Consider the following 18,054-nt stretch of genomic DNA (forward strand, 5'->3'; position numbering starts at 1 on the left):
CAGAGTTACATAATGTCAGTCTTCTTCATCATCATCATCATTGTTAACTGGTATTTTTAATGCTTTTGGACAAGAAATATAAGCCACACCATTATTCCTTTATTAAAAATCTTATTTTATTAAAAATACCAAATTAATAAAAATATGTTATTTATACTATTTTTTAAAGTGATAACCTCTGGAACAGTAAATTCCTTACAATTATTACAAAATTGACTAAGAATCCCAGGTATCCATTGTACAGTTGTTAGGCTTATATGATATTAAGTTAGAGGGGCTCTTTGCATAAATTACTCCCCAGGGAGTAACTTACACGTGGGGAGAATCTGCTTCAATAAGTTCTTAATTATAAAATGATCTAACTCTAAAGGAAATGAAAATAGAGGTAATTTGCCCCCTGGGATGTGAGAAGATGTTTTTGAAAGCCACAAAGGTTATCTTACACAACTTCGGAAATACAAATGGGATAAGAAATGATTTGATAGAGCATCTGCATATTTATACATATTTATAATCTTAGCTCAACATGTAATCCTGAAGAACCATAAACATTAGAACAGTATTTTTAAAGAGAAAGAAGCCACTTAAGAGGGTATGTGTGTGTTGCTGTGTGTAGGAAGGGATCAACGGTTTGGAAAACCTATGACCACTTTTACTAATTATGGCAGAATAGATAATCTGAGGTCTATTATAGATGAAGATAAATAATTAAAGTCACTAATCCTTTTCTCTCATTTAAAATAAACTGCTTCTGAGCCACAACTTGATCATTCATACTGTGTATTCTTTATATGTTTTTAAAATTGATTTTAGAGTGAGAGGAATGGAGAAGGACAGAGAGATAGAAACATTGATAGGCTGCCTCCTGCACACCCCATCCTGGGGATCAAGCCCAAAACCCAGGCATGTGCCCTGACCTGAATTGAACTGTGATCTCCTGGTTCTTAGGTTGACGCTCAACCACTGGGCCACACCAGCTGGGCTTTACTACATATTTTATAAAGCACATCTTCAAGACAGCATTTCAGACACTGATTAAGACAACAGGTCATGTGATTGCTCCAATGTTTGCCATTTCTAAATGTCTCGCCACTATACCGGCCGTAGTCTCCAGTACAATTGCCTTGCAGTGCATACAGATCTGCTGACATGCTATCTGTCATGGTTTCAAACTGAGCATCTAGGGAGGATTTGCTGGCTTGGACCTCATCACCTGTTGCAATGATGGTGTGATAAGGAAACTGAGGAGAGAGTTCAACTTTCATACTTTTGCTTGATTCATGGATAATTAAAAAATAGCGTTCTCTGACAAACATAGAGGAGCTGAAATGCTCTGAGAGATGGCTTGAGCTATGTGGAGAGCGGCTATAGCATTTGGACAGGTTCAAGTCTGGGACTAATGAGAGGGCACGATCCTCTCGTGGCAAAGCCAAAGGCTATAGTTGTAAGCTTGACCTTATGGTCCGAACCTGTAGCCCCAGTGTCTGAGTGGGAGGTGCAGCAAGTAAACAAAGCTTGATCAGGTGCATGTAATTGAGTAGATTCGAAACCCACGAGAATGTTGTAAACATCTTGACCACGCCCTTACTTTGCCTTGTGGAATCTGGCTATAAAATAAAGACTCAGCGTGCAGGCTGTGGTGCTGTCTCTCCATCAGAGAGGGCAGCGTCCCACCCAGGGCCCAGCTTTATTCTCTTGTCTGTCTTTTCTAAGTCCTTCACCGCCCCCTCTCAGGCTCACCCATGGCTGTGCCGGCTGGGCACAGAGATATGCTCATCTTTCTTCATTTCTTTTTTCTTCCTCTCACTTATATTTTTCTGTTGGTAATACTTTGTGGAGACTCTACTTAAAAGCTTATTCACCAGTTAATTTTTTGTTTATAAAAGCAATCAGATACAGTTTTTGGAAATGATATTCTTACAATGTCAAAGAAAGTCATGATATACTTAAATTTATTTCATGGTTTACCTTATATTAGAACCATTTTTGAACTATAAATAATTTAATACCTTTAGTGTGGCAGAGTTATGTAATAGTTACAGAGTAGTCAAAATTTGTCTCTTGTTTGAAGATGGCAGGGTCTGTCCTTGCTCAGAGCCCCTTCCCATCCAACAAAGCCACCATGTGTTGAATCCTTTCTGCTTATCATGTACATATCTTTCCTTCTGCTCCCTTAGATCCCCCTGCCTGTGAAGACAGGTATTAAGTTAGATTAACCAATCTAAACTATTGAGTTAACTAGAAAATGTATCACTATAATCCATAAAATTACCTTAACATTTCTTTGTCATTAAAAAAATCTTTATTGTTGAAAGTATTACATTTGTCCCTCTTACCCCCATTGACCTCTTCTAATCCACCTCCACCCCCATCCCAAGCCTTCACCACCCTATTATCTGTGTCCACGTGTTAGGCATATGCATACAAATACCTTAACTTTTAAAAGCAACCATCAGGAATGGTAGTAAGAATGGGCTGTTCGGATACTTTCTGGCTGGTGAAAATATTTTACTGTGTGTGCTCTTGTGACTCTCAGGTCCTACCATTCCATCTCTTACAACTCAACCTGGCCATTTTTATGTTCTGGGCATTCCAAGTCCACTGAGGACAGGGTCCAGGTTAATTTCTTTGTTATATTTTCCATGGAGCCCAAAAGAGAATTTTTATAACTCTTTAAAGCAGTGGTCCTAAAATTGTTTTTCTTTTAGTACAACCAAGAAATTTGACATACTTCCTTTTATAAAAGAGGCTTTAAGCAACACTGATTTTCCATATATGAGGTGCGGAGAGAAAAATCAGAATCTTGAGGTTGGGGTGGATGCATACTTTGGAATAGGCCCCTAGGTGATTCTGATATGATATGATAAGGCCCCATTGAATATCCATTGAAACAAGTTATTAAGTAGTGTGGAGAGCGGCGACAGCGTTTGGACAGGTTCAAGCCTGGGACTAATGAGAGGGCACAATCCTCTCGTGGCAAAGACACGTGTAAGTCCCAGCACAATTATAGCCACAGGCTATAGTTGTAAGCTTGACCTTGGTCCGAACCTGTGGTCCCACGTGGCTTTGTGGTGTGGGCTTGATAGAGTTCAGGTGCATGTAATTGAGTAGATTTGAAACCCACGAGAATGTTGTAAACATCTTGACCAGGACCTTACTTTGCTTCATGGAATTCGGCTATAAAATAAAGACTCCTCGCAGGCTGTGGCGCTGTCTCTCCATCAGAGAGGGCAGCGTCCCACCCAGCGCCCAGCTTTATTCTCTTGTCTGTCTTTTCTAAATACTTCACCGCCCCCTCTCAGGCTCACCCATGGCTGTGCTGGCTGGGCACAAAGTAGGAATTCTCCGTAGCATGTAAACCATCTGTAAAGAAATAAAACCTGGTACAAGGCTAGAATCTGAAAATACTTAGGAGTGACTAGTAATTTGTTCTGTTTCCTGACCTTTGGTTTGGGGCTATACTTGTGGCATCTTCTGTTTTCTACCCCCCCTTTTTTTTTCTTTAAGGAGAATAAGAAGCATCTGCCCAGTCTATAAGAACTCCCATTCCAGAACACTGGGTTTGCCTCTCAGTTTCTGTTTGAGAATTTTACAGTTGTGCTAAAAGCAGATAGTGAAGGAAAAACTCTTAATGTCTGAGTAAAGCACAATTTACACATACAAAAACTCCAATAAAGATGACTATTTTGGTTGAAAATCCTTTTGCAGATGGTCTCAGTAGCCCAAGTTGCATCTCTTCTACTCAAATTGCATCTCATTTATCATTTGTGGCAAATCCAAGTTAAAATCACTGTCTGTACTCTTTCTTTTTCTCGCTGGCAGACTGATAAGTGTCTACCTCTATCAGGTATAAAACCTTCCGCTGTCACATGACAGCAAACCTAAAGAGTGAAGTCAGTATTCCTAAGATCTGGTTCCGCTGTAACTTTGATTTATTAGAAAATAACCCTAAGACTGGAATGGGATGGAGGTGTGGGAAAATGAAACCCTCAGGAAAAAGTAAGTCTTTGAGCTTAGCCCTTAAATCATAATATATGGTGATTGTAAAAGATTCCTGTTGTTGGGTCGTATATCTCATCAGGCACACAACATCTTAATCCCAGCTTCCTGCTTAAATACCAAACATGGCTCATGAAATTCAGTGCACTCTAATTCCTACTAGAATGCCCTCGCATTTATCAGCATTTGGGGTCTCCCTTTCTTCTCACACTCTTCTCTGTAATATTCTGGGTGGTGGTCTGTATGAGCTCTCTAGTCCATTCAGTAGATAGCTCCTAAATGACCTAAAAGTAACATTTGTTTTTACAATAATTTCCTAACCTATGTATCATTGGAAACTAGAATCAGAAAAAAATTACTATCGTATGGTGATGGCAAAAATGACTTTTTCAAAGGCATAATTTGTAGGATTATCATGAAGAGAGTTGATTTGTCTTTTCCACAAGAAGATTTACCCCTGAAGTGCTTGCCTACTCTCACTCCCCAGAAGACTTAAATAACAGAGAATATAACCCACAAGGAACAATGACAGTGATTAGGATTATCATTAGAGGCAATTACTGATAACAAGTTAAATATCTCCTTCGGAAACAAAGCAAATCACTTTTATGAATCATAGTGGTTTTAAACTCATAATTTATGAATTAATTCCCATTAAATGCCTCTTGTCCTGTCAAAGTTTTAATTCTAATGTGATAATGTGTGTGTAAAGCCTGCCATCCTTCAGATTGAAAGCAATGAATGTCTTCTGTGACCACTCACAGTGTGGTCCGGAGACAATGGCCCTGGCATGGAAGCATGTAAGAAATGCAGACCATCAAGCCTTATTCAAGCCCGGCTGGTGTGGCTCAATGGTTGAGTGTCGACCTATGAACCAGGAGGTCACGGCTCCATTCCCGGTCAGGGCACATGCCGGTGTTGCAGGCTCGATCCCCAGAGTGGGGCATGCAGGAGGCAGCCGATTAATTATTCTCTTTCATCATCGATGTTTCTCTCTCTCTCTCCCTCTCCCTTCCTCTCTGAAATCAATAAAAATATATATATTTTTAAAAGACTTAGTCAAGACCAATCGACTCAGAATTTGCTGTTTAACAAGGTCCCCAGGACAGCACTGGAGTTTGAGAACAACTGTTCTGTGATGCCTAGGTAATTCAGCTTTAGCTACCCTAAGTGAGAACTGAAGGAATTTTTAATTTCTCTGGCACTAGGGGAAATTAAAAACTTCACAGGAGTCTAGAAAAATAGTTTCTGCTATTGTTTTTTAGGCATTTCGGTTTTGTTCAAAAGGCAGTAAGACAATTGAAGGATTACTTACAAAAAACTCTGGTCATTAATTGACCAGGCAGAAGAAAGAGAAGCCAGTCTATTCCCAGAAACATCTTGCATGACTGTGATGAACACCCAGTGTACCCAGTTTCCTTTGCAGATTTAACGATTGTCAGCTGTGCCTACATCTTCACGTTCTGAGACAGTGTGGCGGTCCTCCCTCTTCTACGGACCACTCTTGGAATTGTGGCCACTAACTCACTCTCTGGATGCTTAGTGCAAAAAAGCCTCTCTTGAAAAGATGTTTAAAAATAGTTTTTCTATTTTAAAAATTGAATTGCACCAAGTCTCCTTTTGGTGGAGGTAAGGAGGTCAAGCAATATTTGAAACAGAAATGAACTCATTTCAGCTATTCATGTTAATTCTGGAAATATTTGGAAAGCTGCCCCACCTCCTGGGGGCAGCTTAGTTAACACAGAGTTGAGGAGTCGTCATGCCGATACTCTCATCTGTTACAATGCTTGTCTCAAAGTGTGGTTCCTGACCGCAGCACGGGCATTATTTGGGCTTGATAGATATGCAGGCACTTAGGTCCTACCCTAGACCAACAGAATCAGAATCTTCATTGTAACAGTGTCTCCATGATGCATGTACATAGTAAAGTTTGAGAAGATCTGGAGGAGAGAAAGGGAAGACATTCTACAATTTAACTCTCAGGGTGTCTGCCCAAAACTCAACTCTCTGTAAAGAGAGCTTTATATACAATAGAAGACATGTACTCTACTTGATAGCTATTTTTTCCAGTTATAAAAGGAAGGAAACAGCAAGTATTTTGCTTCAGTGAAAACCCTGTCTCTCCTTAGTTTGTTTCTGAGCCTCTTTCTCTCATCTCCATGTAGCTGAAACCTTCCACAGGAAGCTCATGTTGCCACAGCACCATTTCCACTGAAGGACAGCAGGGATGGGACTCCACACACCAGGTCACACGGGTGATTCAGAGTGACCAGGCAGAGTTCATGCCCTTGAGGAAAATTCAAAAAGCCTCTTTTCAGGAGATGAAAAAATACAGCCGTTTTATGTTAAGAATCAAATTGCATGAAGAGAATGAAGAAACAAGTCACAGAGTAGGATAAAATATTGTAAAACACATCTGATAAAAGACTTGTAACCAAAATATTCAAAGAGCTCTTTAAATTAAAAAAAATGGTAAAAAATCAAAACAGTTACCTTACCAAAGAAGATGTGGATGGCATATCAGCCTATGAAATGATGCTCAACACTGTATATCATTAGAGAATTAAAAACAACAACAATGCAATGCCACTGCATACTTCTTAGAATGACTAAAATAAAAAAAACAAAACCAAAAAACAACACAACACACCCAAAACCTGACAATACCAAATGCTGGCGAGGATGCAGAGCAAAAGGAATGTGTTTATGGCAACTTCATTCATAATTGCCCCAAACTTTGAAAAAGTAAGTATCCTTCAATAGGTGAGTGGATAAACTACCAGGGATACATCCAGACAATGAAATAGTATTCAGTGATAAAAAGAAATGAGCTATCAAGCCATGAAGAGACATGGAGGAACTTCATATGCCTGCTGCAAGTCTAAACAAGCTATATGTGATTCCAACTGTATGAAATTTTGGAAAAGGCAAAACTTTAAAGACAGTGAAAAAAAATTAATGGTTGCCATAGGTTCCAGGGAGGGAGGTGGGAGAAATAGGTAAAACACAGAGAATTGTTAGGGTAATGCAACTAATCTGCACAACAGTGCAATTATGGATACATGTCTATGAATTTCTGATAAGGTACCACACAAAGAATGAACCTTAATGTAAACTATGAATTATAGTTAAAAATAATGTATTAGTACTGGTTCATTAATTATAACAAGTATGTCACACTAATGCAAGATATTAATAACAGGGGAAATTGTATGTGTGAGGGTGGGTGGATATATAGAACTCTGCTCAATGATTCTGTGAATTGCCAAACTTGTAATTCAGCCGCCATTGCTTCAGCATTGAATCTTGAAATACAAAGAAATGATAAGACTGAAGAGACCATCTTAATTTGTACTTCATCTTTAAAGACAAGAATGAGTTCAGAGGTTGGAGGAAGGGATATTTGGATTTAGTTCATCCTTACATAAGATGGCCTTTTTCCAAAAACAGGGACATATAGCATTTTAAAGAAAAGTATTCTCATCTGAACACAGCACCAGCAATTATTTTAGGGGTAAAATGATAATTTTAAGATGTCACTCTAGAAGCTTCCTCTTATAATGTCACCCTATGCTAAACAACACCAACCTATCAATGCAGGCAATGGTTTTCGCCACCGGACAAATGTGGGATTAGGAGTGCATGGCTCCCTGGAAGTCTGAAGTGCCTGTTCTGCTGATACTGCACACTTCCCCTAAAGAGATTAACAGCATAATCCTAAATATTATAGGACCCGAGCTATCTTATTTTTGAGCTCATCAGATCCAGCATGCTGCACGTAATCCCTAACAGCTTTATTCAGCGTTTATGTAAGCTGGTGAAGGAGTAGTAGGAGCACGATGACCAAGTAGTAAGAATAGATACTGTGATTTTCAATTCCGTTTTAGCAAGTCTGCTCCCTTTGAACATTTTTTTTCTATAAGCAGACAATTCATAGTCATCGTTTGATACTTTATAATAACATTCGCATGGAGATGTTTGTGGTGGTCCTTGCTAGCTGTGTTTCCTATACATTACTTTCTACCAGAGGCATTTGGATGCAGGTGGCCTAAATTGGTAGGAGAAAATGTGCATTTTGTGTTTGCTTTTTGTTGTTTCTTCAGAGCAGTGGTTCCCAGTGTGGGGCACAGGCCCCACAGGGGGGCAATTTGATTCTTAAGGGGGCAATCTGAGAATGAATTGTTAACAGTGATTTTGTATTTCTTATGGTCCTACCGGCCTCATATATTGTGACATATTTATGCATTTCAGTTCTCTATTATATGTTTTGAAACGTTATTTATTATTTTTTCATATCACTTCATATTATTATTATTATTATGTTTTAAACAATTCCTTAGTGATTTCTTCCTCAGTACTTCAACTGTCCTTTTGTTCTTTTATTTTTCTCTTTCATGGATGCCATATTCTTTGGAAGCTTGTTTAGAGCAAGTATGTGAATAGGAGTTCACTTTTTGAATATTAAGAATTATATGTCGCAGGGAGAGGGGGAGGCACCAGGATTTTAGACATGCTTAGGTGGGGCATGGCCAAAAAAAGGTTGGGAACCACTGCTTTAGAGGTTTGAAATACTTCTAAAGCAGCAGAGATATTTATTTGGGGAAAAATAATAATAGAGGAAAAAGACTGGTGAAAACCAGAAATTGCTACCCATAGCACCAAATATTCTACTGTAGTAACTTAAAAAAAGCTGTAGCTTTGCCCTAGCCTGTTTGGCTCAGTGGATAGAGCATCAGCCTGCACACTGAAGGGTCCTAGGTTCGATTCAGGTCAAGGGCACATGCCTGGGTTGGGGCTCAATCCCCACTGGGGGGTGTGCAAGGAGGCAGCCAACCAATAATTTTCTCTCATCATTGATGTTTCTCTCTCTCTCTCTCTCTCTCTCTCTCTCTCTCTCTCTCTCTCTCTCTCTCTCTCGCCATCTCCCTTCCTCTCTGAAATCAATAAAAATATATTTTTAAAAAGCTGTAGCTTTAATTTAGAGTATTTCTTTAATTCCCCTAAAATTTAAGAGGAAAGCAAAATACCTGCTTCTCTTTGCAAAATGTAAAGACACGTTTATTCATACAGCTCACTTCAAAAATGAGTTGTGTGTGTGTGTGTGTGTGTGTGTGTGTGTGTGTGTGTGTGTATACAGATAAATTCCTAAAATCAAACGCTGTGTTTTATGTAATTTTACAAGAGAAGGAAAAGGTTGTTTTTTCCCCTTATCACCAAGTCATTGGAGACAAGAACATTTATGTTCACCTGTCAGCCTCTGCTAATTGTAATTCAAGCCCAAAGAGGATTAAGTACATAGACGTTAATATGTCCAGTGTTATTAATTTCTGAACAACAATAGCAACAATAATCTGTCAGTTGTAAGGATAAATAGTTGTTTGAAGATTCCCTTGATGTCAGAACTGCAACCTCCTGGTAATCACTTATCTCACTAATAAAATCTTTATATTCATATATTTTGAAGCCAGAGTATAATTGCATTGAAACAATACCTATTCTTTTCTAAAAATACTAGCACTAGGAAGCTTTAAGCATTGTGGAAAGATGTAATCCTAAGTTTATATAATATTTGAAGAAGCTTTAGTTTGATTAGTAACTCTTTTTGAACAATTGTAAGTTTTATGTTATTTGAAAGAAATAATTATATATCAATTCATATCTTAATATTATCAAATGTTCATTGCTATGTAGTATTAGCAAAAAATGGCAATAAATAATGCAGCATGATTTATTGCCACTTTAAAACAAATGCTCAGAGCCTGCCTATGTTATGAAACAATGTGTGTTTGAGGAACTGTGCACTTACACCAAAAAAATTTAAGAGAAAAAATGCACAAACATAATTCATCTCATCATTAATTATCACTCAACGAAACAGACTTCTTTTGAAAATAGATTCCTTACATAAGATTAAGTGTTTGGTATAATATATTTATAACCTGAATTTTTAAAAAAGTTAGAAACGTTGAAATGATAGCAATGCCAATGACTAAAATCAAGCTGCAAAATTGTGACGAGGTTGTTCGTACTGTTAACTGCAAGGTTATGGTAATGTGGCAGATGACTATTTAAATTCAGCCTCAAATCTTACACATTCAGTAATTCACTTCTGGATAGAATAATATTTATATATAAATATGTTCTCCAGTATAAAATAAAGCCTGAGCGACTTTTTATTATGTACATTCTCGAGTCAGAAAAAGATTTTATTGTTCCCACACCTAGCCATTAATTTATTTCACTGAGAGCTTATACATGCTTACTGTCTTGCCTGGAGAACAATTCATACATACAGCTACGTGTCACAGAGAGAAGAAAATGTAAAACTCACCAGTGGCGTCAGCTTTAGACTTTAGCTCGTTCTCACACATTTTGATGTTGCAATTAAAAACCTAACTGAAAAATATTGCACTTTTCACTAGAGGTCTGACGACTGCTCCTATGTTACCTCACAACTAGAATCCCAACAGACTGCATTAATGAGATTAAATGAAAGAGGAGTTAAAGGCATCAACTGTTCCATTTCATTAAGTAAGGGTGAAGGGCTGCCCAGGCAAGCAAGGCGGAGGGAGAGACTGGTTTTTCTTTTTGGTACTACTTATTCACGAAGAATGCAGAGTTTGCTAAATCGCAATCAGCAGTTGAAAAACATCACCCCTCCCCCCGAACTGTATAGACACCTATAATTTCTGCACTGAAATTCTTTTTTTTATTTTCATCCATTGGAATAGGCATATGCCAGGTGACATTCATCTGTGATTATAAATAAATAACATAAATTTCTTTCAGGATTAGCTTGCTCCATTTATTTTGGACCCTCTATTGAGGTCCAGGTGAGGGATTACATAAAAGTATCTGTCCTCCCAAATATTGGATCAAAGTTGTCTATGCACACTAGTATTTTAAAGTCAAAGAAAGTGTGCATCCCTTATAGCTGCAGTGACAACAAAGCCTGGGAACCGGTTTGGACTTCATGCTAAGTGGGCCACTTGGCCCCAACCTTGAGGTCTAAGGCGATTTCATTCTCCCAGCATGCCTTAGTGCTCACACTTATAAAATAAGAATGATCAAGACACATGGACTGAAATTTCTGATCCTGAACTCCTGTCACTAAGAAGGATAAATATATAAAAATGGCTTTGACTGCCATAGGAAAGTGCATGACCTTTCTGTGAGAGCAAAATGCTCACATGAATATCAGCTTTATTTAACTTTTGCTTAGAGTTACTCAATTGTTTCAAGGATAAATCTCAAACCTTTCTCTTTACCCCTCACCTCTCTACCACCTTCGGCAGCTCTCCTTTTCTATTCACTAATCCCTTGTCACAAATGGTTTCTTGTCACAAATGGTTTCTCCCTTCTGTTCCTCTCTCCCTTAAACATCTTTGCTTTTCCCTGGTTCACATGGAGTAGAACTACTTTTCCTTGGACACAAACGCAAGGGGTGGAGAAGTGGTTAGGGGAGGCTGAGTAAATTCATTAAGTGTGATTGTCAACATGGTAGAGCTGAGCCCAATGGATGCCCATTGAAATAATCTGGAGAATTTAAAAATATTGATGGCCAGAGATTTCTCTCTTACCTCCCATTGATTTGGAATTTGAAACATTTCCAAAGTAATTCTAATGGGCAACCAGGATTGAAGGCCCCCCGAATGTTTCTCAGAACCACCAGGGACATGTGTTAAATGTATAGGTTCCTGCCCCCACCAACTACTGAATCAGAGTGCTTTGAGGAGGGGCCTGGAAAGCTATAGTAATAAGCATAGGTGTTTGCTGTGATAGATACATTTGGGAAAAACTTGAGGAAAAAACCTTGGACTTTGAATTAGAGCATTTGGTTTTGAATTCTTGGGTAAGCTACTTAACATTTTCTGTGCCTCAGGTTGTATATCTCTAAAATAAGATCATGACACCTATCCACTAGAGTTGTGTGAGGAGTAAATGTGAAAATCCTTAGCACAGAGCCTAGTACAAATTGGAAGTCTACTTAAAAATAAATCTGCACCTACCTTTGCTTATGAAAACATGCAGTTTGGCTGTTGACTTTGTTTATTCAGTTAATACAATTAATTAATAAATTAATAATAAGTATTATTTGTACCAGACACTGAGAAATAAGTATTATGGAGCTCACAGTCCATGTGTATTAAAAACCTATAAATTTAAACCTATTTAAATTCTTCTATTATAATTGTGTTTTCTTTATAATACTAGAAATAATATATATTTTCCTTAAATATTTTTTTTAAAGATTTTTAGATAGAGAGGAAGGGAGAGGAGAGAGAAATAGAAACATCAATGATGGGAGAGAATCATTGATTGGCTGCCTCCTGTATGCTCCCTACTGGGGATCGAGCCTGCAAACTGGGCATGTGCCCTGACTGAGAATAGAACCAGTAACCTCTTGGTTCTTGGGTCGATGCTCAACCCTTAAGCCACAACGGCTGGAAATAATATTTTTAGAAGACTTTTTGGTAATGAAGAGCAGGAAAATCATTTAAAAACTATCCTTTGTCAGAAAGTAAACAGGTTTGGGGGATAGCAGATGTTTCATGTGTTATAGTTTAAATAAGGAGACAGAAGTATTCTCTGTGAACTCTTTAAAGGGTATTTTATACTAACTTGTGAGGTGTGGAGAGCGGCTACAGTGTTCGGACAGGTTCAAGCCTCGGACTAATGAGAGGGCACGGTCCTCTCGTGGCAAAGCCACGTGCAAGTCCCAGCTTGGAGGGCAAATCTCTCCCAGCACAATTATAGCCAAAGACTATAGTTGTAAGCTTGACCTTATGGTCCGAACCTGTGGTCCCACGTGGCTGAGTGATATAGGCTGCGGGAGGTGCAGCAAGTAAACAAAGCTTGATCAGGTGCATGTAATTGAGAAGATTCGAAACTCCGAGAACGTTGTAAACTTCTTGACCACGCCCTTACTTTACCTCCTGGAATCTGGCTATAAAATAAAGACTCGGCTTGCAGGCTGTGGCGCTGTCTCTCCATCAGAGAGGGTAGCGTCTCACCCAGACGCAGCTTTCTTCTCTCGTCTGTCTTTTCTAAATCCTTCACCTCTCAGGTTCACCCATGGCTGTGCCGGCACGGCACAGTAAAGCATTAAATTTATAGGCACCAGTCATAGGGTGCTGGAAGCCAAATCTCAGGATTAGAAAGTTATATCTCCTCATGCTTCCTAAGCCTTGAAACATATCCAGCTCCTGCTCTGGCCAAAGGAAGTGGGTACCAAGGACATCAAGACAGACTCATTGGCATCTTGATGCCCAGAGCATGCTCATTCTCCTGGGAACAAAGGGCAGGGTTGGAGGTAGGAGCACATGCTTGGGGCTGGGACCCAGCCTATATATGGGGCCTATAGTTAGGAAAGAATGAAGAAATGGTTGGGATTTCTCTAGAGTTAGAGTTTTATCATATCACTTTCCTTCTCAAAACTTTTCAGCCCCCTCTCCATGATTCGCAAGATAAACCTAATCTCCTCCTGGGCCTGGCTTTTCACAGCCTGGGTCAGCTCTGTCCGCAGGCACTCACCCTGTGATCCAGGGCCCAAGGCAGCCATCTACCTTCTGCCCCCAATTCCTTACTTCTCTACCTTTTTTCACTTTTCTGTTCTCCTTGGCCCTCCTGAAGGCCTCACTCCACTGTGCTCCAACTTCCCACATCTGACCAATTTTTGAAAACCTAGTTCAACTCCTACCAAGTCTGAAAAGCATCCCCTGAACACTCCATCTGCAGTAGTTACCCTGGGCTCCTATGTCCCACCATTCATCGGTCTTGGTGTTCTTCATTAATCCTCTTTATATGCTTACCTTTCACCTTGACTGTAAGCTCCTTAGGGATAAAATCATCTCCTTGTGTGTCTCCCAGTGTCTAGCATAGAGAGTCAATAACGTGTATGGAGTCGATCAGTGGGTGATGATGTACCTGCTGAATGACTGCAGCTCTGGGGACCACAGATAAGTTCCATCACCACTTCCGCCATTTCCTTCCACTTGCATTTCACTCTGAAAGCTCATCTTTGGGACATGTAGGCTTATTGCTTGCTGCTACTTAGTGGAGATGAGAGAAGGTTAAGAAAAAAAGCTCTTGCCCCCCTTTGCTCTTTATTTACTCATAACTGGTTCTTAGTATAGGAACAAGGAGGTTGAAACAAAAAACTTCTCTTGAGCTCCCATTTTCCCTTCATCAACTAACAAGCTTTCTCTTTACTCCCTTTGTTTGGCATTTAATTGCCACTTTGGACTCTTGTCCCATGGTTTAGGTCTTTTCTCTGTCCAGTAGGGAGATTTCTTTTTCTCTGGTTGGGAGTATTATCATTAGAGGCAAGGGGGAGTTGATAGCTCTCCCTTGACCCCATTCCACTGTAGGTAGTGGCAATTAAACACTTGTCACACCAACATAGTATTTAGACTGTCCCTGGTATTACAATACATTAAGCTAGTGGGACAAAAAGTTCTTTTAGAAAGCCTCCTAAGATTTGGGGGTAAATGAAAGATGAAGCTTCTTCAAGAAGTGTCTTAAACGAGAGATAGCTTGAATTTATAGGAAACTGTCCCAGGTTAGCACAGTGGTTCTCAAAGTCTGGTTCCCCAGAATAGCTGGATCAGCAGCATCACCTGGGAGCTTGTTAGGAATGCAAATATCCAGCCCCACCCAAGGCCTTCTGAATCAGAAACTGATGTGGGTGCATGTATATGTGTGTGTGTATGGGGGGGGGTGTCCAACAGTCTACATTTTCACCCTCCAGTTGGCTCTGATGCACTCATCACTCATGTTTCACAGCCACAGGTTTACAGCATGGGCTTTCCAATCAGGAGAAGCTACAGTTAATTTGCAGCTCTCACATACCGGTCGTCTGGTCTTCTGGACACATTATTTAACCTACTGATGCCTCTGTTTCATTATTTGTAGAATGGCCATAAGAATACCTACATGATAGAAGTATTGAAGAATTTAAAGCAAGATTTTAAAATATCTGATTCCCAAGAGATATACATAGGCCAATTCAGTAAGAATTTTTGGAAGACCAGGGATTTTTATTTTACAAAAGACAAAATAATTCTGAAGTACAGAATAATATACTTTTGTTATATATTAAAATCAGTATTACCAGGAAAAAGAGGTGTGAGATTAAATGCAGATAAGAATTAATCATCAGCCCTAACTGGTTTGGCTTAGTGGATAGAGCGTCGGCCTGCAGACTCAAGGGTCCCGGGTTCGATTCTGGTCAGGGGCATGTGCCTTGGTTGCAGGCACATGCCCAGTGGGGAATGTGCAGGAGGCGGCTGATCGATGTTTCTCACTCTCTATCCCTCTCCCTTCCTCTCTGTAGAAAATCAATAAAGTATATTTTTTTAAAAAAGAATTAATCATCAGTAATACCAGATATTGAATTCATTATTTCCATGATTTTGCCCCAACTTAATAGTAGAAAGGTACAGAGAAATACCAAAATGTAGGTTCTAAAACAGCATTTTCCAACTTTGCCATTATTGATATTGGACTTCCAGCCTCCGGAACGATGAGAAATACATTTTTTGTTAGTTATAAGTCACCCAATCAATGATTAAGACATTCAGTAAATGCTAGCTCTCCTTGATGGATGATAGATAGATAGATAGATAGATAGATAGATAGATGTTAGTCTTATATTGATTCCACACCCATGGGATAACTCTTAAAGTCTTTACAAAAAAGTTCTGTATCCATTCATCAATTTCTTCTTTGAGTAATAAATCAGAATAATTAAATTCTCACATACTAGTACATCTTAGGGTCTACAGCTGGTGTTGGAGAAGATCAAGGGCATGTCAGAATCAGAACAGAGTTCTGCTTCCACCCTTTTCTAGCCGTGCGCCTTTAGGAAGTGACAACCTCTCAGAACCACTGTTTCCTCCTTTGTCAAGCAGGAAAAATAATTACTATTTCATGTATGTGTTATAAAAATTATATTATACACGTGAAAGCTTATAAGCCAATATCCTGGTACACAGAAGGCACTCAGTAAAGATTTAATTCCTTTACAGTCATAGTTGATGAGAGCATAGTAGGAAACAAAGGTGGGCATAGTCCCTGTCTTCATGAATATAGACTTTGAATGGCATAATTCATCTACATTGACAAGTAAGCCATGAAAAGGGTTTCTCTAGTCACAATAACATTTTATCCTGTCAAAATTGCATTTGAAAAATTGGGTTTCTGAAGGGTACTTGGTAAAATTAAATATATTAATGTTGTCAAAACTAAACATATTTTATTATTTATAGTAATGGGTTAATTAAGGGATGGGTTAATGTATTGGTGTTTTTGTAAATGCATCATTTATGCTATTGCTCATCAGCAAAATTGTAAACATCTTTGGCTTCTATCCACTAACTGTGACAACTAAAAATGTTTCCAAATATTTCTAAATGTACCCTGGAGGACACTTACCTTGTACAATCCATCTAAGAAACTTTAGCAGCTTAATTTTTATGCCGTATAGAGTAGTGATTATTGCTTTAATCACTAGCTAAATTATTGTGGTGACTGGGCTTGCAAATATTTAAACTTTGGTACAAATCCATATTATAAAAACCATTTACATTTCCAAACATTTTACCCAACAGTGCTCCTACTTATTTTCCTCTCAAGGGAAAGTAATATCAACAATAAAATGGAAAGCAAAGAGACTAGTAATATTCTTACTGGTTGACATTCGTAGTATAACCAAAATTCAAAGGGCAGAAATCTTGAGTCCTGGTTGCTTATTTACTAACACATTCCTAAAGCTTCCTTCTAACACAGGTTTTAAATTGTAAGAAAATTAACAAGAGTAACTTCCCAGTATCATGTAAAATAGATTCTGTGGGGAGCGGCTACAGTGTTCGGACAGGTTCAAGCCTCGGACTAATGAGAGGGCACAGTCCTCTCGTGCCAAAGCCACGTGTAAGTCCTAGCTTGGAGGGCAAAGCCCTCCCAGCACAATTATAGCCAAAGACTATAGTTCTAAGCTTGACCTTATGCTATGAACCTGTGATCCCATGTGGCTGAGTGATATGGGCTGCAGGAGGTGCAGCAAGTAAACAAAGTTTGATCAGGTGCATGTAATCGAGTAGATTCGAAACCCACAAGAATGTTGTAACCACGCCCTTACTTTAACTCGTGGAATCTGGCTATAAAATAAAGACTCGGCTTGAAGGCCATGGCTCTGTCTCTCCATCAGAGAGAGCAGCGTCCCATCCAGACCCAGCTTTTATTCTCTTGTCTCTTTTCTTAATTCTTCACCGCCCCCTCTCAGACTGGCGCGGCACAAGGTTCCTTTTATTATATGAGTTATGAGGTTGATAAAATATGTAAGGTAGATTGAGGGGAACAAGTCATTTTTTATTTACGTTAAAAAGTGCTGAATATTTTTAAAGACTAAATTTTTAGAGCAGTCTTACCACAAAATTGGAAGATAGAGGTTTTCCATGTAAGTCCTGCTCAGCCTCCCCCATTATCATCATCACTCACCAGAATTTTTTAAACAAGGATGAACCTACGTTGACACATCATAATCACCCAAAGCCCATAGTTTACATCAGGGTTTCCTCTTGGTGGTGTACAGTCTATGGATTTGTACAAATCTATAATGACTTGTATTGACCATTATAATACCATACAGAATATTTTCACAGTCCTAAAACTCCTCTGTGCTCTGTCTATTCATCTTCTCTCCCTCTTCCCCCAGCAACCACTGATTTTTTTATTGTCTCCATTGTTTTGCCTTTAATATTTTTGAGATTAAGCAAACTCTGTTTAACACAATAGTGTTTAGTTCTGCAGAAATACAAGCTATTAAGGCTGGGGGGAGGTCAATAGTGGGGAAAAGGAGACATAGTACTACTATTTGTAATACCTTAAACAATAAAATAAAATTAAAAAAGAGTTAAGACTTGGACATTAAAAAATGGCTGAAACCCAATCACTTGTTGAATTTGACATTTATTCATTCAGGAAATACATGTTTGTTGAAGGCAAACAATATTCTAGTAACTGAGTTAAATATCTTCCCTTAAGGTCCTTTATAAG

The 18,054-nt window shown here is 38.9% G+C and overlaps 1 protein-coding gene across 2 annotated transcripts in view; it reads right to left on the reverse strand.

Moving 5' to 3' along the window:
* The window catches only part of RORB (RAR-related orphan receptor B), a 176,823-nt gene that overhangs the window by 56,140 nt on the left and 102,629 nt on the right, over positions 1-18,054 (reverse strand). Inside the window, exon 1 of one of the 2 annotated variants that reach the window (XM_014541277.1) lies at positions 10,331-10,449. The exons of the other annotated variant lie outside the window; for it this stretch is intronic. Coding sequence (XP_014396763.1) covers positions 10,331-10,370 — 40 coding nt within the window. The 5' untranslated portion in view covers positions 10,371-10,449. Of the gene's footprint in view, positions 1-10,330; positions 10,450-18,054 lie in introns of those variants that run through there. 2 annotated transcript variants of the gene reach the window in all.

The sequence above is a fragment of the Myotis brandtii genome, unplaced genomic scaffold (genome assembly GCF_000412655.1).
Source record: "Myotis brandtii unplaced genomic scaffold, ASM41265v1 scaffold266, whole genome shotgun sequence".
NCBI lineage: Eukaryota > Metazoa > Chordata > Mammalia > Chiroptera > Vespertilionidae > Myotis > Myotis brandtii.